Genomic DNA, 23,767 nt, shown 5'->3' on the forward strand with positions numbered 1-23,767 from the left:
TTTTTTATTATATTGAGTGGATGTTTCTAGATTAATTTATGGGAATTAAACATTAAATTCCTTCCATCTGGCATACGCATTCATGACAGTGAGATTTAAAAATCATGGTATATTGTGAATTCTTGTGTGAATGGGATTAGTTTGTTATTTGGATACTTAGGCTATTTTTAAAAAAAAATCATTTTCTTAAGAAATGGAATCTACAGGACATTGTTAATGGGAAAGTAGTGGGCAGAAAGGCATGTCATGTGTGGTTTGAAGAGCAAAAACTTGTAGTTTACAATGCCAACATTGGAAAGTTGAGGACAAACAAGGTGTACAGAGTGTTTAAGAAGGAACTGCAGATGCTGGAGAATCGAAGGTTACACAAAAAAGCTGGAGAAACTCAGCGGGTGCAGCAGCATCTATGGAGCGAAGGAAATAGGCAACGTTTCGGGCCGAAAACCTTCTTCAGACAGGTGTACAGAGTTGTTTATTGGTTACAATCTGAGGAGTATGATGATGCTACTGATTATGATATGCCAATTTACCAGCTAGCAACTGATCTTCTCCATAAAGACTTGGTCTATTGCTAGAAATTGTAATTTATTTACCTATCTGTTACGGACTTACAGCATATAACACAATAATATTAAAGTTCTGATCTTGAGAATATCACAGTTTTGAATTTTCAAGGCAGTCTGGGTGTTTATTACTATTTCCGTCACATCGGTCAATTTTGTAATTAGCTACAATTAGGTAACTAACTAATTATATGCTTTAATTTCAGGTCATCCAAGTAAGATGTTTTATATTTGCTTTAATCAGAATGCTTTAATCTATAATAACTGAAAATGTAATTCAATTCTCTTGATTTTTAAGAAAGTTATGGGCTTTTGACTGTCCTCGATCACAGCTTTTGTGGTAAGTCAATAGAAAATCAATAGGGAACAAGATGCTAATTTCCGAGTATGAAAATGGCCATAACCTTTTTAATACTGAAGATATGAAAGTGAATTAGGTGTCAAATTAAACTTCTTTTCATGCTTTATCTGATGGAATAAATTGCAGACTTGATTTTTTAAATCTCAAAATGTTGTAACATTGCTATACCAAGGTCACCCGGCTGTATGGCTCATCTATGAGGCAAGACATCTTAACATATTTTCAACTCTAAGTTGTACAGCATGGAAACGGGCCCTTCAGCCCAACTTGTCCATGCTGACCAAGATGTCTCAGCTGTGCTTTTGGCCCATATTCTAAACCTTTCCTATCCATGTGCCTGGCCAAGTGCCTTTTAAACATTGTTATAGTACCTACCTCCTCTGGCAGCTCGTTCTATACACCCACCACCCTATGTGTGGAAGACGTTGCCCCCCAGATTCCTATTAAATCTTTACTCTCTCACCTTAAACCGATGTCCTCTGGTTTTTGATGGCCCTACTCTGGGTAAAAGACTCTACCCTATCTGGTCCCTTCATGATCTTATACTCCTCCATAGGATCACCCTTCAGTCTCCTAGAATCCTAGCGTGCCCAACCACTTCCTGTAGCTCAGGCCCTCATGTACTGGCAACATCCTCCTAAATCTCTGCACATTCTCCAACATAATGACATGTCCATGAGGAAGACTTTGTATGATTAATTGGGCTGAACGTGACCTAGGGTTTTTTTTTTTTTTTTGCTTTTATTCATTTAATTCCATCCACTTTTCATCTTTGTACCACTTTAATACAGCTGACGAGTCCTGCCAGACCATTTCAACAATATTGTTAGAAATCGGTAAAACTGAACAGATTTGATGGTGGTATGGATGACCCTTACAACATTTCATTTTGAATAATTCTCCCGGCTCCAGAGGCCCAGGTCGGCCGTGACCGGGGAAGCTGCTTGTGTGGAGTTTGCACGTTCTCCCTGTAACCCTGTGAGTTTCCCCCTGGTTGCTCCGGCTTCCTCCCACATCCCAAAGACGTGCAGGTTTAAGTTAATCGCCTCTGTAAATTGCTCCTTGATGAGAAAGTGGGATAACAAAGAACTAGTGTGATCAGGTAATCAATGGTTTGCCCGGACAGAAGGGCCTGTTTCCATGCTCTTTCTCTAAACTACACTAAATGTTAAATATGCTGGTAACTAGTTGTTTAAACAACCTTAAATGTATTTTCTAAAAAACTGATTGTATCGTGCTAATTACAATTTTAAACAGGATTTTATTTGTTCAAGGAAATGTGCATTTTCATTATTTCCCCTTCAAAAACATTCAGAATCAGAATCACACTTTATTCGCCAAGTATGCTTTGCAACATACGAGGAATTTCATTGGCCAGGTCAGTCATACAATTATAAATAACAGATCCCTCAAAAACACATTTTAACATGAACATCCACCACAGTGACTCCTACACATTCCTCACTGTGGTGGAAGGTGAAATAAAGTTCAAGCTTTTGTTCTTCCTTGGTCGTGGGCCTCGAGCCCTCTGTTGACGGGACGATCTTGACTCCCGTGGCTGGCGGCGTTCGAACCCTCCGCGTCGAGGTGATCAGCTCCCGCATCGGGGGGTTGTCAGCTCCCCCACGCTGGACGATCAAACCTCACGTTGGGACTGGTCAAGCCTTCTGCGGCGTTGGAGCTCCCGACTAACCTCACCCGAGATGGCGAGCCCTTGATGGTAAAGTCCGCGGTGGGAGCGATCCCAGGCAAGGGATCAACTCTGATGTTAAAGTCCGCGCCCCGCGGAGGGGCTCACGAAAGTCCGAGGGGGGCTCCAGCTCCATCGATGTAAGGCCGCGGAGCCCGGAGAATGTGATCCGAAAATTGATCACATCTCCGGGAAGGTAGGAACTTGCAAAAAAGTCCCTGCTTTCTCTACACCACCTGCCCCTCCACCTATTTTCGTATCATCCGCAAACTTGGCCATAAAGCCTTCAATCCCCATGTCCAAATCATTAATATACAACGTGAAGAGTAGCGGCCCCAGCACCGACCCCTGCGGAACTCCGCTAGTCACTGGCAGCTAAGCAGAAAAAGCCCCCTTTATTGCCACTCTTTGCCTTCTGCCATCCAGCCAACCTGCTATCCATGCTGGTATCTGTCCTTTGATACCGTGGGCTCTCATCTTCCTTAGCAGCCTCACGTGTGGCACCTTATCAAAGGCTTTCTGAAAATCCAAGTAAACATCTACTGACTCCTTTGTCTGTCCTGCTATTTACTTCTTCAATGAATTCCAGCAAATTTGTCAAGCAAGGCCTCCCCTTCACAAAGCCATGCTGGTTGGCCTAATTTATCGTGAACTAAGTACTCTGTAACCTCATCCTTTATATTGGACTCTAAAATCTTACCAATCACTGAAGTCAGACTAACCGGCCTGTAGTTCCCACTATTCTGCTTTGCTACTTTCTTGTACAGCGGGGTAATATTGGCAATTTTCCAATCATCTGGGACCAGTCCTGACTCTAGTGATTCCTGAAACATCACTATCAACAACGCCACAATCTCTAAAGCCACCTCTTTCAGAGCCCTAGGGTGTAGTCCATCCGGTCCAGGTGACTTATCCACCTCCAGCCCTTTCAGCTTCCCAAGCACCTTCACCCCAGTAATAGCCACTCCACTAACTTCCACCCCCCGACTCTCTTGATTTTCAGGCACGTTGCTGGTGTCTTCCACTGTGAAGACCGATGCAAAAAAAGTCATTCAACTCCTCTGCCATTTCTTTATTCCCCATGATCACTTTTCCATCATCATTCTCCAGCGGCCCAACGTTCACTCTTGCCACTTTCTTACTCTTTATATAACTGAAGAAACTCTTGCTATCCTCTTTTATATTATTGGCTAGCTTACCTTCGTATTTCATCTTTTCTCCCCATGTTCCCTTTTTAGTTACCTTCTGTCGTTCTTGAAAATCTTCCTAATCCTCCGGCTTCCCACTAATCTTTACGATATTATACGTCATCTCCTTTAGTTTTATACTATCTTTGACTTCCCTTGTCAGCCACGGCCACCTCATTCTCCTCTTAGAATCTTTCTTCCCGTTTGTAATGAAAAGATCCTGCATCTTCCAGATTATCCCCAGGAATTCCTGCCATTGCTGTTTCACCATCATCCCTGCTAGGGTCCCTTTCCAGTCAACTTTGACCAGCCCTTCCCTCATGCCTCTGTAATCCCCTTTGCTCCGCTGCAATACCGACAGATCCGATTTTACCTTCTCCCTCTCAAATTGCAGATTAAAATGTATCATATTGTGGTCGCTACCTCCTGGTGGTTCCTTTACCTTGAGTTATTTATCAAATCTGGTTAAGTTATCTTAACTTAAAGCAATGCAGGATCACGCCACAGAATTATTTTGAATGTCTTATTTGTACAATGCTTGCCTTAAGATAAACACAAAATGCTGGAGTAACTCAGCGGGACAGGCAGCATCTTTGGAGAGAAGGAATGGGTGACATTTCGGGTCAAGACTCGCTAGAATTTAGAAGATTGTGGGGGGATCTTATAGAAACTTACAAAATTCTTAAGGGGTTGGACAGGCTAGATGCAGGAAGATTGTTCCCGATGTTGGGGAAGTCCAGGACAAGGGGTCACAGTTTAAGGATAAGGGGGAAATCTTTTAGGACCGAGATGAGGAAAACTTTTTTCACACAGAGAGTGGAGAATCTGGAATTCTCTGCCGCAGAAAGTAGTTGAGGCCAGTTCATTGGCTGTATTTAAGAGGGAGTTAGATGTGGCCCTTGTGGCTAAAGGGATCAGGGGTTATGGAGAGAAGGCAGGTACGGGATACTGAGTTGGATGATCAGCCATGATCATATTGAATGGCGGTGCAGGCTCGAAGGTCCGAATGGCCTACTCCTGCACCTATGTTCTATGTTTCTATGTAAGACCTTTCTTCAGACTTTCTTAAGGTAAAATGTGTAGGAAGGAACTGCAAACACTGGTTTATACCGAAGATATGCTGGAGTAACTCAGCTATTCATCATTCGTTCCTCCTATCTGGAGATGCTGCCTGTCCCTCTGAGTTACTCCAGCATTTTTTTGTCTTGCTTTAAGATAAAGATTTGCTGGAACCTTTGTCCTAACCAGCAGAGGGCAGTCACCAGCTGTTTCTGAAGCTGAACATTCAATGTGATGACCTTGCAGAGGAGGGTCAGTAGAGGGCACTGCGGGTCTTGGTCCAAAGAGCCAACTTCAAGTAGACCTGTTGGGTAAGAAGGAACTGCAGAGGCTGGTTTACACCAAAGCGCTGGAGTAACTCAGCGGTACAGGAGGCATCTCTGGATAGAGTGAGGCCCAGTACAAATTGGAGGAACAGCTCCTCATATTTTGCTTACGCAGTTTACAATCCCAACGGTATGAACATTGACTTCTCTAGCTTCAAGTAACCCTTGCTGTCCCTCTCTCCATCCCTCCCTTTCCCAGTTCTCCGACCAGTCTGACTGTCCTCGTTTGCATTTTTTTAATCTGCTTTGTTGTCATCTTCTCCTAGCTAACAATAATTAAGTCTTCATTTTCCTTGAACCTCATCTCCTTCGATGTCTCGTTTTCACACCTTACTCTTCCTTATCTCTGTATCACCCTCTACCCTGACTCTCAGTCTGAAGAATGGCCTCGACCCGAAACGTCACCCGTTCCTTCTCTCCAGAGATGCTGCCTGTCCCGCTGAGTTACTCCTTTGTGTCTACAAGTGGACTTCTCAGTCCCCAATTAGTCTTGGGTTGTCCATCCTCTCTCACCTGGAGGGTGACTGCCTGGGCTTTCATTCCACCACCTGTGGATTATAATGAGCCCCAGGGTGCAGAAAGGAAGCTCCCGCGAGGCACTGCAGAACCTTACAAGAATGGACCCAGCATCCATCGTAAACGAGGATGGAGATGGTGGCCAACGAGAACAAGGACTCTGCGGCTGACAACATCAAGGACGGACCCAGCTGCCGGTGAGAACCAAGACCCGGCTTCACTATGGAGGATGGCCCAGTGGATTGCTGCCTTCCAGAGGAAGCTTCGTAACCTCAAAGACTGGAGAGTGGAGGAGGGAACTAACTGCTGGCAGTGATTGGTGTGAGGAGTGGGCCTGGGTGTCGGCTGCAGGAGGCATCCCCCGGGACACAGGGGCCGTCGGCAGAGGAGAGGGATGTTGGGTCCACGCTCAATCATCAATTTTGACCACCGGGTGGCGCCGTACATGGCAGTCTCGCCAACAGCCTGACTCATCTTTTGCTGTTTGGTTTCTGTGTCTACTTGTATGTTTTAGTGTATCTTGAGATTCTGTATTATGTGTGGGGGGGGGGCGGGGGGGGGGGGGGGTGACTTAGACTTAGTTCCTCCCACACTGTTGAGTGCATTGGGCAGCAAGCTTTGGCCATTCAGTTCGGTTATGTGCAACGTCTTCCACTCTCGATAGGCTTGCACCATGGGCTTCCAATTCCTACTGGAATGTTTGCCTCCATTTGGTCGGCCTCTTGTCCTTCTTCCGTCGCGTTGCCGTGTCATTGCTATCTTCGGTGCATGTTCTGGTGACATTCTGAGTACATGTCCTGTTGGTGTGGGGAAACATTTTTTATCTCTTTCCTTGACGGAGATGCCATTTTTCCCCATTCCTATCTCTGTCTGCACTGCGGCCTAACATCGTGGAGCTGGCGGTCCCTTTGTTAAGGATCTACTACGGGAGCTCCAACCGTAGGAGCTTCGACTGCCCCGATCGCAGGAGAAAAGGAGGAAAGAAGTTATTTGCCTTCCATCGCAGTGGGGAATGTGAGGTCCCTGGAAAAACCCTGGGGATTCTCACATGCCTTTGCGATGGCTGTTTAAGGTTATAGAAACATAGAAACATAGAAATTAGGTGCGGGAGTAGGCCATTCGGCCCTTCCAGCCTGCACCGCCATTCAATATGATCATGGCTGATCATCCAACTCAGTATCCCGTACCTGCCTTCTCTCCATACCCTCTGATCCCCTTAGCCACAAGGGCCACATCTAACTCCCTCTTAAATATAGCCAATGAACTGGCCTCGACTACCCTCTGTGGCAGAGAGTTCCAGAGATTCACCACTCTGTGCGTGAAAAAAGTTCTTCTCATCTTGGTTTTAAAGGATTTCCCCCTTATCCTTAAGCTGTGACCCCTTGTCCTGGACTTCCCTAACATCGGGAACAATCTTCCTGCATCTAGCCTGTCCAACCCCTTAAGAATTTTGTAAGTTTCTATAAGATCCCCTCTCAATCTTCTAAATTCTAGAGAGTATAAACCAAGTCTATCCAGTCTTTCTTCATAAGACAGTCCTGACATCCCAGGAATCAGTCTGGTGAACCGTCTCTGCACTCCCTCTATGGCAATAATGTCCTTCCTCAGATTTGGAGACCAAAACTGTACGCAATACTCCAGGTGTGGTCTCACCAAGACCCTGTACAACTGCAGTAGAACCTCCCTGCTCCTATACTCAAATCCTTTTGCAATGAAAGCTAACATAACATACCATTGGCTTTCTTTACTGCCTGCTGCACCTGCATGCCTACCTTCAATGACTGGTGTACCATGACACCCAGGTCTCGCTGCATCTCCCCCTTTCCCAATCGGCCACCATGTTTGATTTTTATGCGAGTATGTATCTTGCTGCTTTTTATTTGTATGACTGGACTGTTGGCAAATCAAATTCTTTGTATGTTGACAGACTTGGCTAATAAAATTAATGACAATTAAATTACAATGTATAAAATGCTGAGTATTGAACAATACAGCCCACCCCCTCCATGACACACTGGTCAACCTGAGGAGCACCTTCAGCAACAGCACCTTCCACCAAGATGCAGCACAGAACGCCACAGGAGATCCTTCTTCCCTGTGGCTATCACACTGTACAACTCCTCCCCCTTCTGTCGTGGGGTAGACTGAGACTGACTCTCCTCCCAAATCTTTGCACATCCCCCAAACCTTTCCACTTGTCAATTTAATTTCATGTATTTGGTGCTTTAATTATGATTGTTGGCAGATCAATATCCCTCTCGGGATAAATAGAGTTCCATCATATCACATCGTATTCTTTAATCAAACGAAACAAAAACGCTGGAGGAAATGAGCAGTATCTCTGGAGGACAAAGTGTTTAAGAAGGAACTGCAGATGCTGGAAAATTGAAGGTAGACAAAAATGCCGGAGAAACTCAGAGGGTGCAGCAGCATCTATGGAGCGAAGGAAATAGGCAACGTTTCGGGCACGAAACGTTGCCTATCTCCTTCGCTCCATAGATGCTGCTGAGTTTCTCCAGCATTTTTGTCTATCTCTGAAAGACATGGGTGCATGATGTTTTAGATCAGGACCCTTCTTCAGGCTGATAGTAGTTAGGGTAGAAAGCTGGACATGTGGTTGGGATGGACCAACACTTGGCAAGTGATAGGTGGGTACAGGTGCGAATGGTTTGGTTGGCAGATGAGTGGACAAAGGCCAGAGATAACAGCGGGGACATAAAGGGCGCAATAAGGAGAGGTGTGAAATGTAAAGCTGGAGGACGGGATAGAGGTGAAAGGGTAATTTGGCAAAGAATGTTGTGGAAGTGAAATTCCATGCATTCTTGACTCTTCACGATGACATATTTCTGAAACTAATCCCAAAAGAGAATAAATACATTCTTACTTGCTGTAGCTTAACATGCTGTTAATCGCAAAACACAGATAAATATACATTAATCAGTAATACAATGCATTATTAATCACTAATACTAGGTAACTAGACCATAATAGTGCAAAAATTGACACAAAGTGCTGGATTTGAACAAAGCATTGAAACTGATGTATAATCTGTGTTTAAGAAGGAACTGCAGATGCTGGAAAATCAAAGGTAGACAAAAATGCTGGAGAAACTCAGCGGGTGAGGTAACAAAGGAAATGGGCAACATTTTGGGCCTTTGACAAGGTTTCAAGCCTTTGACAAGGTCCTATACAAGAGATTAGCGTGCAAAATTAGACAACATGGTATTGGATAGGCATATGGATGAGAAGGGAATGGAGGGTTATGGTACGAGTGCAGGCAGGTGGGACTAAGGGGAAAAAAAATTGTTCGGCATGGACTTGTAGGGCCGAGATGGCCTGTTTCCGTGCTGTAATTATTATATGGTTATATGGTAGATTAGATTAGATCCTTTATTTGTCGTTCAGACCGAAATGTCGTTGCCTGCAGCCATACATATGATAATAAACACCAAAACTCACAATAAACACAAATTAACATCCACCACAGTGAGTTCACCAGGCACCTCCTCACTGTGATGGAGGCAAAAGTCTTAAAGTTACTGTCTCTTCCCTCCTCATTGTCCCTCTGCGCTGAGGCGATATGTTGTTACCCCACCAGGCGATGGTAGTCAGTCCCGCGGCTCAACCGAGCTCCGCGAACGGGCCGGTTCAAGCTCCGTGGCCCGGGATGGTCGAAGCTGCCGCCCTCCAGTCCAGCGGACGCAGCTGTTGCTGCGGGAGCTCCGGAAAACAGGTCACCAGCCTGTGACCATGAGCTCCCGACGATGTCGTCCACTGGCCCGCAGCCGAGCCCCAGATTCAGGGCGCCGCTGCCAGAACGCCGCCTCAGCCACCGGAGCACCGTCTCCGCCCCGCACCGAAGCGCTCAAACGCCGCCACAGCTCCGAATTCGGCCAGCCTCGCGTTGGTGAGTCCTGGCTGGCTCTGCCTCCGGAGCCTCGGGGTCGGTCGCAGTTGGAGGCCGCCAACTCCGCCATTAGGCCCCAGCGCAGACGGAGGCAGAGAAGGGGGGAAACGACAGAAAGAGTCGCATTCCCCCAAAGGGAGAGACAGAAAACCATGTTTCAGCCCCCCACACGCACATAACATAACCTAATAACCAACATTTAACTAAAGCAAGATTTAAAAAAAACAACAAAAAAGTAAAGACAGACGGACTGCAGGCGAGCCGTTCAACAGCGCCGCCACTTCCTTGTATTGGGGGGGTAGGGTATATGTGTGTGTGTATATATATGTGTATATATATATGTGTCTGTGTCATACATTATATTAAAATATGAAAATATAATTTTATGTACTATCAAGTCTCCCCTCAGTCTCCGAAGTTCAGGAATAATCAATCCAAGTCTGAAGAAGGGTCTCCTATTACCTGAAACGTCGCCTATTTTTTCTCTCCATAGATGCTGCCTCACCCACTGAGTTTCTCCAGCATTTTTTGTCTACCAATTCTGTCCAACCTCACTTTATGGTTAATACCCTCGAATCACCGCCTTCTGGTACTGCACCTACTGCACCTTCTCCAAATCTGGGCTTGTACACATTGGAGTTTAGAAGGATGACAGGATATCTTATTGAAACATATAAGATTGTTTAGGGCTTGGACACACTAGAGGCAGGAAACATGTTCCCGATGTTGGGGGAGTCCAGAACCAGGGGCCACAGTTTAAGAATAAGGGGTAAGCCATTTAGAACAGAGATGAGGAACCACTTTTTCACACAGAGAGTGGTGAATGTGGAATTCTCTGCCTCAGAGGGCGATTCTCTGGATGCTTTCAAGTGAGAGCTAGATAGGGCTATTAAATCTTTCCCCCTTCACCTTAAACCTATGTCCTCTGGTTCTCGATTCCCCTACTCTGGGCAAGACTTCTTCAGTCCGGGTCAACGGAGAGGGATTTCTTGATCAGTGAGAGGGAATTCTCTGCCTCAGAGGGTGGTGGAGGCAGGATCTCAGGATACTTTCAAGAGAGAGCTAGATGGGGCTCTTAAAAGTAGCAGAGCCAGGGGATATGGGGATATGGGGAGAAGGCAGGAACGGGGTACTGATTGGGGATGATCAGCCATGATCACATTGAATGGTGGTGCTGGCTTGAAGGGCCGAATGGCCTACTCCTGCACCTATTGTCTATTGTCTGTTGTCTATTGAACGACATTAGAAAGAAAAAACACTGGGTTCGCGGTTCGAGAATGTTCTTTCAATTAAGCTTTATTGGAACATAGAAACATAGAAATTAGGTGCAGGAGTAGGCCATTCGGCCCTTCGTGCCTGCACCGCCATTCAATATGATCATGGCTGATCATCCAACCCAGTATCCCGTACCTGCCTTCTCTCCATACCCCCTGATCCCCTTAGCCACAAGGGCCACATCTAACTCCCTCTTAAATATAGCCAATGAACTGGCCTCAACTACCCTCTGTGGCAGAGAGTTCCAGAGATTCACCACTCTCCATGTGAAAAAAGTTCTTCTCATCTCGGTTTTAAAGGATTTCCCCCTTATCCTTAAGCTGTGACCCCTTGTCCTGGACTTCCCCAACATCGGGAACAATCTTCCTGCACCTAGCCTGTCCAACCCCTTAAGAATTTTGTAAGTTTCTATAAGATCCCCTCTCAATCTCCTAAATTCTAGAGAGTATAAACCAAGTCTATCCAGTCTTTCTTCATAAGGCAGTCCTGACATCCCAGGACATAAGACAGTCCTGACAGTCCTGACATCCCAGGAATCAGCCTGGTGAACCGTCTCTGCACTCCCTCTATGGCAATAGTGTCCTTCCTCAGATTTGGAACATGTGCCCAGGTACAGTGAAATTCTATGTCTTACATACTAATATGCCAGTAAAGAGCTAAATCTCCTACAGCCGACCCCAGAATCAGTGCATCCATGTATGTGAGGGGCTGAGCCCACAGCCCACTCACCGACCCTCTCCCACCATCCACCGCCATCTTGAAATCTGCCCTTTGCCCAACGTCTGCCACTGTCCACGACTCCCTCCAACTTCAAGTGCCTTTGGGATCGAGCGGGGGCCGAGCCTCAGACCTCCAGAGAAGGAATGTTACCCAATCTGGTTTGTTCAGAGTGATCAGCCTCCTGAACAGACCCCACCTCCATTAACGTGGCTGACACTTCCGTAACTCTTACGTACCCTCTCAACTACCCTAATTAGTCAAGACAGGCTCGCTGCCTCCTCAAGGAGCAATTAGTCATTAGCAAGGTAGAGTTGCTGCCTTACAGCACTAGGTTGCATCCTGACTACGGGTGCTGTCTGTACGGAGTTTGCACGTTCTCCCCGTGACTTGCCTGGGTTTTCTCTGAGATCTTCGGTTTCCTCCCACACTCCAAAGACGTGCGGGTTTGTAGGTTAATTGGCTTGGTGTAAATGTAAATTGTCCCTAGTGTGTGTAGGATAGTGTTAATGAAAAGAAGTGTTCGGCACGGACTTGTAGGGCCGAGATGGCCTGTTTCCGTGCTGTAATGGTTATATGTGCAGGGATCGCTGGTCGGTGCGGACTCGGTAGGCCACTGTATGTCTACGGGTGACGTTTTGGGTTGAGACCCTTCTTCCAACTAGTACCACCTGCCCGTGTTAAGCCAATGTCCCTCAAAACCTCACTCTCCATGTGCCTGGACAAATGTCTTCTAAATAATGTTATAGTATCTGCTTCAACCATCTCCTCTGACAGCTCGTACTTTATACCAACCACCCTCTGTGTGGCAAAGTTACGCCTCAGTAAGTTTCCTATTCAATCTTTCCCTCCTGGTTTTTGATTCCCCTTCTCTGGGTAAAAGACTGTGTGCCGTTGCCCTGTCTATTCCCCACATGATGTTATTTGGGAAGAGGTGGAACAGTGGAAGATGTCAGATGAAGACTCCGCGCTGCCACAGTTCACCAGAGGGAAACAAGAAACTGGAACAAGAGCAAAACACAAAGTACCGGAAGAACTCAACGGGTCAGACAGCATCTGTGGAAGGAAATAGGGAGACAACGTTTCAGATCAAGTCCCATCTTTAGTTTAGTTTTAATTTAGTTTATTGTCGCGTGTACCAAGGTACAGTGAAAGGCTTTTGTTGCATGCTATCCAGTCAGCAGAAAGACAATACATGATTACAATCCAGCCATTTACAGTGTACAGATACATGATGAGGGAATAACGTTTAGTGCAAGGTAAAGCCAGCAAAGTCCGATCAAGGATATTCCGAGGGTCACCAAAGAGGTAGGTAGTAGTTCAGCACTGCTCTCTGGATGTGGTAGGATGATTCAGTTGCCTGATAACAGCTGGGAAGAAACTGTCCCTGAATCTGGAGGTGTGCGTTTTCACACTTCTGTACCCCTTGCCTGATGGGAGATTGGAGAAGAGGGGGTGGCCAGGGTGCGACTCGTCCTTGATGATGCTGCTGGCCTTGCCGAGCAGCAAGGTCAGTCTAAAGAAGGAGTCCAAACCAAAACTTTCTGTCCATTCCCTCAATAGATGCTGCCTGACCTGCTGAGCATATTGGCTGGTTGCATCGCAGTCTGGTTTGGTAACTCAAACAGCCAGGAACAAAAAGGCTGCAGAAAATGGTGGCCATTGCCCAATGCATCATGGGTACTGATGCTCCCACCATCAAAGGGATATAGAGAGTTTCTGCCTCGAAAGCTGATATCATCATCAAAGACAAACGCCACTCTAGGCATACCTCACTGTGATCATAGGGATGAGATGCAACCAACTCAAAATATTCACCGCCCAGGTTCAAGAAAAAGCTTCTTCCCAATAACTATCAGGCTCTTAAACATTGCGCAACGCTCACCTACTTCAACAACAATGTGTAGGAAGGAACTGCAGATGCTGGTTTTTAAACCGAAGATAGACACAATAGGCTGGAGTAACTCAGCGGGACAGTCAGCATCTCTGGAGAGAAGAGTGGTCACGGTGGCGCAGCGGTAGAGTTGCTGCCTTACAGACCATGCAGCGCCGGAGACCCGGGTTCGATCCCAACTACGGGTGCTGTCTGCACGGAGTTTGTTCGTTCTCCCCGTGACCTGCGAGGGGCTTTCTCCGAGATCTTCGGTTTCCCACCCACACTCCAAAGACGTGCAGGTTTGTATATTAATTGGCTTGGTAAATGTGAAAATTGCCCCTGGTGGGTGTAGGATAGTATTAATGTGTGGGGATTGGTGGTTGGCACGGACCCGGTGGGCTGAAGTGCCTGTTTCCGTGCTGTATCCCTAAACTAAACTAAAGAAATGGGTGACGTTTCCATTTTCCATTGCATTTTCCTTTCCATTTTCTCCAGAGATGCTGCCTGTCCCGCAGAGTTACTCCAGCTTTTTGTGTCTATCTTCAACCTATTACCTGTCAGGCTTGGTCCTGCCCCTCCTGTCTTCCAGCTTTCATTCGCCACCCCTATCCCCTCCCCCCCCCCCCATCACCCCAATAATGTCTGAAGAAGGGTCTCAACCTGAAACGTCACTTATCCATGTCCTCCAGATATGCTGCCTGCCCCGCTGAGTTACTCCAGCACTCTGTGTCTATCTTCACATTCCTTTGGTCAAGTCACCTGGTATGAGTTATTGATGGTATTACTGAGTATTGTATATGTATTTTTGTTTTGAATTAACGGACATGTTAAGCTTCAGCAAGTAAGAATCTCGTTGTTCCCTTTAGGGACACGTGACAAATAAACCATTCTTCACTTGCTTGTTAACTAGTATTATTAGAATCATAGAGTGATATTTGAACCACCGGGTGGCGCTAGCAATGGCTGCCTCGCCAACAGTCAGTCTGTCCCTTCCTTCTTAGTAGTTTGATAGTATGTGTTAAATGTATGTTTTTATTGTTCTTTAGCTTGTTTTATTGGGGGTTGGGGGGGGGGGTGGGTTTGGAGGAAACTGCGGCTTAACATCGAGGGGCTGGCAGCTTCTGCTGGAGACCGACTACGGGAGCTCCAACCACGGGAGCCTGCGGACTTTTTATCGTGGAGCCCGCGGTCCCCGGTTAGAGGTCGACTTCGGGAGCTCCAAGCCGCATGAGCTTCGACCGCCCTGATGTAGGAACTTCGACCGCCCCAATGTGGGAGTGTCGATCACCCCAACGCGGGAACTTCGATCACCAACTGCGGGAGCTTCAATCGCCCCGACTGCAGATGGTTCGACTGCCCCGACCGCGGGTGAATAAAGAGGAAGAAGATTAGACTTTATTGCCTTCCATCACAGTGAGGGACGTGGGGAATCCGCTGTGGTGGATGTTTATGTTAACTTTTATGTAGTTGGTGCTTTTTTTAGCATGGCTGTATGATAATTAACATATCACTGCACCTTAATTGGTACATGTGACAATAAACTGACCTTTGACACCTTGAAACCTTGATACAGTGTGGAAACAGGCCCTTTGGCTCAACTTGCTCACACCGGCCAACAATGTCCCAGCTACACTAGTCCCACCTGCCTGCGCTTGGTCCATATACCTCCAAACCTGTCCTATCCATGTAAGTATTTAACTGTTTCTTAAATGTTGGGATAGTCCCAGCCTCAACTACCTCCCCTGGCAGCTTGTTCCATACACCCACCACCCTCTTTATGAAAACGTTACCCCTCAGATTCCTATTAAATCTTTTCACCTTCACCTTGAACCTATAATTGATTAATAATGTGTTGTATTACTGATTATTGTATATTTATTTGTGTTTTGCGTTTATGTACGTGCAGCTACAGCAAGTAAGAATATCATTGTAAGTTGACCATATATTTGACAATTAAACATCCCTTGACTCTCTGTCCTCTGGTCTCACCCCTGTCTGCACGCTTCAGCCCACTTGTTCCAATCACTCACGGCGGGCCCCGGCATCAACTCCACTTTGCTGACATTCCTTGCGATCTTTATTGTCCTTCTATTAATAAATAGTTTATGCAAATGGAGCTCTTGTTGTCCGGGTGATGGGGAATTGTGGAAAAGTCTAGGAGATGGAATTTGGGGAATTTCGCAGCTGAATCCACGACTAGTTCGCACTGTTGACGGGGACGCTGGGCATAACAGGTCGGGGCAAATGTACCGTGGAACCATGTGTAGGAAGGAACTGCAGATTCATTTATTTTATTTATTGAATTCTTTATTTCGAACAGAATAAAAGAATAAATAGCAAGTGTGAAACAGCATACAAATAGCAAAACAAGAATATTTATAAAGTGTCAAACAATATCTACAAATAAATGCATTGTATGTGTCCGAAAAGGAGCAGGAATAAGCCAAAGCTTATTAATTCCCACCCCTTATTCAACTGCTTGTAATTATCTTATACAAATTTAGCAGCTATATGTACAACATATGTACACCAGCCACTATATGTACACCATATGTACACCAGCAGCTATATGTACAACAAATTATTTACATTTATACACAAATCAAATATTTACAGCCATAAACAAAAGAAAAAAAAGAAAAAAGAAAAGTAAAAGCCCGCATATACGATACAGTATCTTAGTCATATATACAACCCATCATTCTATAGTCACCCTTCCCAATACAACCAGTATAACAAATATCCCACTCACAATCACCTATCCTCATCCCAATATCCTTTTAAACAAGTGTTTTTGGACATCTTTTTAAACTGAATTATGCTTGTGCTAAGTTTTATCTCCTGTTCCAGACCATTCCACAAATTCACACCACAGATTGCTATGCACATACTTTTAAGAGTTGTTCGGACATTGAGGTTTATAAAATTATGTTCCCCTCTCAAATTATACCCACCCTGTCTTTCCATAAACAGTTTTTGTATATTTCCTGGAAGTAAATTATTTCTTGCTTTGCACATTTCTTGATTTGTGCCGTCTTAAATTTAACCAGATCGGTGAACTCAGTGTATGTGACTTTAAGAATAATAAATTAGTATGTTCCAACGTTATTGATAATTCTTATTGATCTTTTTTGTAATGTGCATAACGGCTGTAGGTTGGTTTTGTAGGTGTTACCCCATATCTCCACACAGTAACTCAGATATGGCAATATGTGTATTATACAAAGTATGTAATGATTTGTGGTCCAGAATGTGTATTGATTTTCCCAATATTGCTATAGACTTTGCCAGTTTTGCTTTGACGTGGTTTATATGTGGTTTCCAGCAGATGTTGTGGTCTAAGATCACAACAAGAAATGTATTTTCATATACCCATTCTAGACTTATGTTATCTATTTTCAATTGTACTTGAGGGTCGCTGGTTTAAACCGAAGATAGACACAAAATGCTGGAGAAGCTCAGCGGGACAGGCAGCATCTCTGGAGAAAAGGGAATGGGTGACGTTTCGGGTGGAGACCCTTCTTCAGACACATGCACGATATATTTTAACCGGCAGCGGTAGAGTTGCTGCCTCACAGCGCCAGAAACCCGGGTTCAATCCCCACTACGGGCACTGTCTGTACGGAGTTTGCACGTTCTCCCCGTGACCGCGTGGCTTTTCTCCGGATGCTCCGGTTTCCTCCCACACTCCAAAGACGTGCAGGTTTGTAGGTTCAATGGCTTCAGTAAAGTTGTAAATGTTCTAGTGTGTAGCTAGTGATCGCCGGACAGTGGCCCTCGGTGGGCCGAAGGGCCTGTTTCCACGCTGTGTCTCTAAACTCAACTGAAAACTAAACGTCCCAAGAAACGCCTCCTATTCTCATGTCCATACACTCCACGGATGCTGACTGTCGCCCCGACCCCGAGTCCCTCCAGAACTTTTAATAGCATCTCATTCGAGCAGAACACAGAGTGCTGGAGGAACTCAGCGGGTCAGGCAGCATCTGTGGAGGGAATTGAACGTAGCCTGTTCAATTCCCAAAGCAGATGCTGCCTGAGCAGCTGAGTTGCTCCAGCACTTTGTGTGTTGTTCCTGTTACAGTCAATGTCTCCCATGAGCTGTGGCAATTCCCACTGACTTCGGTGTCGGTCTCCAAATCTCTCCTCGCTCCTTTCCAAATGATTAAAACTAAAATATGACATTATGTCTCACTTCCTCGCGGCGGCTCCTGTACACAGCAAATGCAAAGTATTTTAATATTCATCAAAATCTTTGTATGTAACAAAAACATACTTTTTCCACCTACATAGATATTTACATATTGAGCGCCACTTAAAACATCACCAAGAAATTAAAGCCTTCACGTTTTAAAATTTCAAAATATTTTTTTAAATCTCCCCCCCTCCCCCTCCATCACTTGACCTGGAAGGACCCCAAAAATTCGCAAAGTTGAAGACTTTCTCTACTTTCCATCGCGATCATATTAAACCAATTTCTTTGAAACGTCACCCATTTCTTCTCTCCAGAGATGCTGCATGTCCCGCTGAGTTACCCCAGCTTTTTGTGCCTGTCCCCAATCTCGCCCGCTTTGTCCGCGTTTTATATTCTAGATACAGAGAACTGCAGATGTTGGTTAATAACAACAAAAAGACAGAACGTGCTGGAGTAACTCAACGGGCCAGGCAGTATCTGTGAAGAGAAGGAATGGGCGACGTTTCAAGTCGAGAGTCATAGAGTGATACAGCATGGAAACAGGCCCTTCGACCCCTCTTGCCCACACAGGACAACACGTCCCAGCTATACTAGTCCCACCTGCCAACATTTGGTCCATATCCCTCCAAACCTGTCCTATCCATGTACCTGTCTAACTGTTCCTTAAACGTTGGGATAGTCCCAACCTCAACTACCTCCTCTGGCAGCTTGTTCCATGCATCCACCAACCTTTGTGTGAAAAAAATCACCCCTAAAATTCCTATTAAATCTTTCCCCCTTCACCTTAAACCTATGTCCTCTGGTTCTCGATTCCCCTACTCTGGGCAAGACTTCTTCAGTCCGGGTCAACGGAGAGGGATTTCTTGATCAGTGAAAGGGAATTCTCTGCCTCAGAGGGCGGTGGAGGCCGGTTCTCGGGATGCTTTCAAGAGAGAGCTAGATGGGGCTCTTAAATATAGCGGAGTCAGGGGATATAGGGAGAAGGCAGGAACGGGGTACTGATTGGGGATGATCAGCCTTGATCACATTGAATGGCGGTGCTGGCTCGAAGGGCCGAATGGCCTCCTCCTGCACCTATTGTCTATTGTCTATATGCGGGTGTCAGGGGTTATGGGGAGAAGGCAGGAGAATGGGGTTAGGAGAGGGAGAGGTCGATCAGACATGATTGGATGGCGGGGTAGTCTTGATGGGCCGAATGGCCTAATTCTGCTGCTATTACTTATGGCCTTGTGAGGGAGACACGGGGATAGGGAAGGGTAATCGGGGTCAGTCTGTGTATTAAGGATGGATGATGCGATGTTTGGGCAGCATGACCAGCAGTGAGGTGGAAGCGACGCTTTGATTTGTATCGCTGCTGCTGCTGGAAGTGGGCGTGGACGTTGCTATTCTGTCTAGGAAGCCCCGGGACCATCTTCCACCGTCCGGGAGAAGAGGAGAGCAGTCCCGGCAAACCCCGAGCACCAGCCGAGTGTGGAACAGCTAGTGGCAGTGTCTTGTCTTGTACAGTGGCAGTGGCATTGCCCGTCTCATCCCACCCCCCGGCCATGGGCTCCACGTGAATGTGCCCGCAGCTCCAAACGCCAGCAAGGATTTTCTCCTCTCTCCTCTCTCCCTCTCTTCCCCTTGTCCGCTGCCAGCCAGCCAGCCAGCCAGGGGGTTGAAGGACCCGGACCCAGCCACGCTTGCGGAGGCCTGGAGAGGAGGAAGAGATGGATGCTGGAGTCCAGAGCAGCCTTCTGCTGTACCTGCTTCTCTCCTGCCCCTATACGTCCCGGGCAGCACAGGCAAGTGTGCACTCTCTCTCACTCTCCGCCCGCTCTGTAGCGAGATACTCATAGGACGGGGAACGCACTGGAGTCAGGCAGCATCTGTGGAGAACATACGGACCCTTCTTCTTCAGGCTCAAGAAGGGTCCCGCCACCCAATGTCATCATATCTTTCCTCCATTCGTTCCATATCTCTCTACATCGCCGTCTATATCTCCCGTTTCCCTCTCCCCCTGACTCTCAGTCTGAAGAAACCCAAACATTCCCTTTCACCAGAGATGCTGCCTGTCCCGCTGAGTTACTCCAGCATGTTGTGTCTCTCTCCAGATATGTTGCCTGTCCCGCTGAGTTACTCCAGCATTTTGTGTCTATATTAGAGATGCTGCCTGTCCCGCTGAGTTACTCCAGCATGTTGTGTCTCTCCAGAGATGCTGCCTGTCCTGCTGAGTTACTCCAGCATTTTGTCTTACATTTTATCTCTGTTTGCTTGGTTGTCACCTTCTCCCAGCTAACAATGATCTAATCAACATTTTCCTGGATCTCCATCCCCTTTGATGTCTCGTTTTCACACCTCACCCTTCCATATCTCTGTGTCTCCCTTCCCTCTCTCCTGACTCTCAGTCTGAAGAAGGGTCTCGACCCGAAACGTTTCCTTCTCTCTAGAGATGCTGCCTGTCCCGCTGAGTTACTCCAGCATTTTGTGTCCATTTTCGATTTAAACCAGGCATCTGCAGTTCCTTCCCGCACAAGTTATTTGCAATTCTTTATCCTGTTCCCTTGATTAGCGAGGGTGCCCGGAGTTAGGGGGAGAAGGCAGGGGAATGGGGTTGAGAGGGAGAGATAGATCTGCAATGGACCAGCAGTAAGTTCGATGGGCCGAATGGCCTGATTCCGCCCCAATAACTTACGAACGCCATAGATGCATCTGCATGCAGTTCCTTGTTTATAGGGCAGGTCATTTGTTGCCAGTTTGCTCGTAAACGGGCAAACTGACAACAAATAACCTGCGGTAGGAAGGAACTGCAGATGCTGGTTTAAATCGCAGATAGACACAACATGCTGGAGTAACTCAGCGGGACAGGCAGTATCTCTGGAGAGAAGGGATGGGTGACGTTTCGGGTCGAGACCCTTCTTCTTCAGACTCAAAATAACCTGCGGCTGGGATATTGAAGGTTACGAGAGGTTCTGGTGACCCGCTGGTCCAGCCCATGCTGTCTCACGGACGGACGGTGTGTGATAGATGCCCGTGCGTGCGTCCGGACAAAAAAATCTCCAACGCAAAATGCATCGCAATTTGCTGGTCTAATGACTGACTGCACACTAATAACAGCCTGGTTCAGTTGTATTCACGCCGCGAGTCCATAACCCTGCCTTAACCAAGTCCCACACTCTGGTCAGCCCCTGTCTACCGATCACCCGCCCCTCCTCTCTCCCAGCCCCACCTCTACAATCAGCCTGAACAAGGGTCCCGACCCGAAACGTCACCTATCCATGTTCTCCGGAGATGCTGCCTGACCCGCTGAGTTACTCCAGCACTCTGTGTCACTCTCCATAGATGCTGCCTGACCCGCTGAGTTATTCCAGCACTCTGTGTCACTCTCCATAGATGCTGCCTGACCCGCTGAGTTACTCCAGCACTCTGTGTCACTCTCCACAGATGCTGCCTGACCCGCTGAGTTACTCCAGCACTCTGTGTCACTCTCCACAGATGCTGCCTGACCCGCTGAGTTACTCCAGCACTCTGTGTCACTCTCCACAGATGCTGCCTGACCCGCTGAGTTACTCCAGCACTCTGTGTCACTCTCCACAGATGCTGCCTGACCCACTGAGTTACTCCAGCACTCTGTGTCCTTTATTGCTCTATTATGGTCTAGTTACGTAGTATTACTGATTATTAATGTGTGTTGTATTATTGATTCTTGTATATTCATTGACGTTTTGTGTTTATGGGCATGTTAAGCTGCAGAGAGGTAGAATTTCATTGTCCCCTTTCAGGATATGTGACTTTGAGTCTAGTTACCCAGTATTACTCCCAGTATTACTGATGAACCATAGATAGACACAACGTGCTGGAGTAACTCAGCGGGACAGGCAGCATCTCTGGAGAGAAGGAATGGGTGACGTTTCGGGTCGAGACCCTTCTTCAGACTGAGAATCAGAGGAGAGGGAGACACAGAGATAAGGAGGGGTAAGGTGTGAAAAAGAGACATGATGAACAATTTTGCGTAAACCAGCATCTGCAGTTGCATCTACTCTACATCACAAGGTGAGGTGGTCTTCAATGTTTAGGAAGCTTGTAGAGTTGTCTCGGTTATTTCTTGATTGGAACAAGTGTCAGTGGTTATGGGGAGAAGGCAGGAGGAAGAGGGTTGAGAGGGAGAGATAGATCAGCCATGACTGAATGGCGGAGTAGACGATGGGCTGAATGGCCCAATTCTACTATCACATGACCTTATGACACAGCACAGGGCTGGATTAGAAACATAGAAACATAGAAATTAGGTGCAGGAGTAGGCCATTCGGCCCTTCGAGCCTGCACCGCCATTCAATATGATCATGGCTGATCATCCAACTCAGTATCCCGTACCTGCCTTCTCTCCATACCCCCTGATCCCCTTAGCCACAAGGGCCACATCTAACTCCCTCTTAAATATAGCCAATGAACTGGCCTCAACTACCCTCTGTGGCAGAGAGTTCCAGAGATTCACCACTCTCTGTGTGAAAAAAGTTCTTCTCATCTCGGTTTTAAAGGATTTCCCCTTTATCCTTAAGCTGTGACCCCTTGTCCCTGGACTTCCCCAACATCAGGAACAATCTTCCTGCATCTAGCCTGTCCAACCCCTTAAGAATTTTGTAAGTTTCTATAAGATCCCCTCTCAATCTTCTAAATTCTAGAGAGTATAAATCAAGTCTATCCAGTCTTTCTTCATAAGACAGTCCTGACATCCCAGGAATCAGTCTGGTGAACCGTCTCTGCACTCCCTCTATGGCAATAATGTCCTTCCTCAGATTTGGAGACCAAAACTATACGCAATACTCCAGGTGTGGTCTCACCAAGACCCTGTACAACTGCATTAGAACCTCCCTGCTCCTATACTCAAATCCTTTTGCAATGAAAGCTAACATACCATTCGCTTTCTTTACTGCCTGCTGCACCTGCATGCCTACCTTCAATGACTGGTGTACCATGACACCCAGGTCTCGCTGCATCTCCCCCTTTCCCAATCGGCCACCATTTAGATAATAGACTGCTTTCCCGTTTTTGCCACCAAAATGGATAACCTCACATTTATCCACATTATACTGCATCTGCCAAACATTTGCCCACTCACCCAGCCTATCCAAGTCACCTTGCAGTCTCCTAGCATCCTCCTCACAGCTAACACTGCCCCCCAGCTTAGAGCAGAATGTCGGCCTAATTATAATCCTCAGACTATCCACTACAACCGAGTTCCCAGTGACAGGCCTCACAGAGGATAAAAATACACCTTGCCCAGCCCATCACACACACCAGTCTCCCCACCATTCACTCCATCTACATTTCAGACTGCCTCAAGAAAGCAGCCAACATCATCAAGGATCCTTCCCATCCCCATGAGTCCTCCTTCTCCCTGTTCCTGTCAGCCAAAAGAGCAAGAAGCTTGAAAGCACGATCCACCAGACCCAGGAACAGCTTCTTCCCCTCTGTTATCAGGCTTCTGAACGGCCCTTCCATAAGCTAGGGTACTGTCCAATCCACCTCTAACCCCATTGAGGACATTAGACTTTGTCTCTGGAACTTTGCACTGGATGGATTAGGACATTTGGCCCATGAAGTCTACTCCCCAATTCAATTGCGGCTGATCTAATGTTTCCTCTCAACCCCATTCATCTGCCTTCTCCCACAAGTAAGAATTTCATGGTTCTATCTGGGACATATAACAATTTCACTCAGAGAGTTGTGAATTTGTGGAATTCCCTGCCACAGAGGGCAGTGGAGGCCAAATCACTGGATGGATTTAAGAGAGAGTTAGATAGAGCTCTAGGGGCTAGTGGAATCAAGGGATATGGGGAGAAGGCAGGCACGGGTTATTGATTGGGGACGATCAGCAATGAATGGCGGTGCTGGCTCAAAGGACCGAATGGCCTCCTCCTGCACCTATTTTCTATGTTTCTCTGATATTATAACCAAGCCCCAGATGCTGGTGATCCAATGTCTACCTATCACCTGCCCCTCCTCTCTCCCAGCCCCACCTCTCCCCACCTCTACAATCAGCCTGAACAAGGGTCCCAACCCGAAACGTCACCTGTCCATGTTCTCCAGAGATGCTGCCTGACCCACTGAGTTACTCC

At 46.7% G+C, this 23,767-nt stretch overlaps 1 protein-coding gene across 1 annotated transcript in view; it reads left to right on the forward strand.

Moving 5' to 3' along the window:
• The first annotated feature begins 18,808 nt into the window (after positions 1-18,808).
• Positions 18,809-23,767, forward strand: part of LOC129697624 (fibulin-7) — a 48,366-nt gene continuing 43,407 nt past the window's right edge. Inside the window, exon 1 of the mRNA XM_055636332.1 lies at positions 18,809-19,453. Within this exon, the coding sequence (XP_055492307.1) occupies positions 19,379-19,453 (75 nt within the window). The 5' untranslated portion in view covers positions 18,809-19,378. The remainder of the gene's footprint in view (positions 19,454-23,767) is intronic.

Source organism: Leucoraja erinacea, chromosome 5 (genome assembly GCF_028641065.1).
Source record: "Leucoraja erinacea ecotype New England chromosome 5, Leri_hhj_1, whole genome shotgun sequence".
In the NCBI taxonomy this organism is placed as follows: Eukaryota; Metazoa; Chordata; class Chondrichthyes; order Rajiformes; family Rajidae; genus Leucoraja; species Leucoraja erinaceus.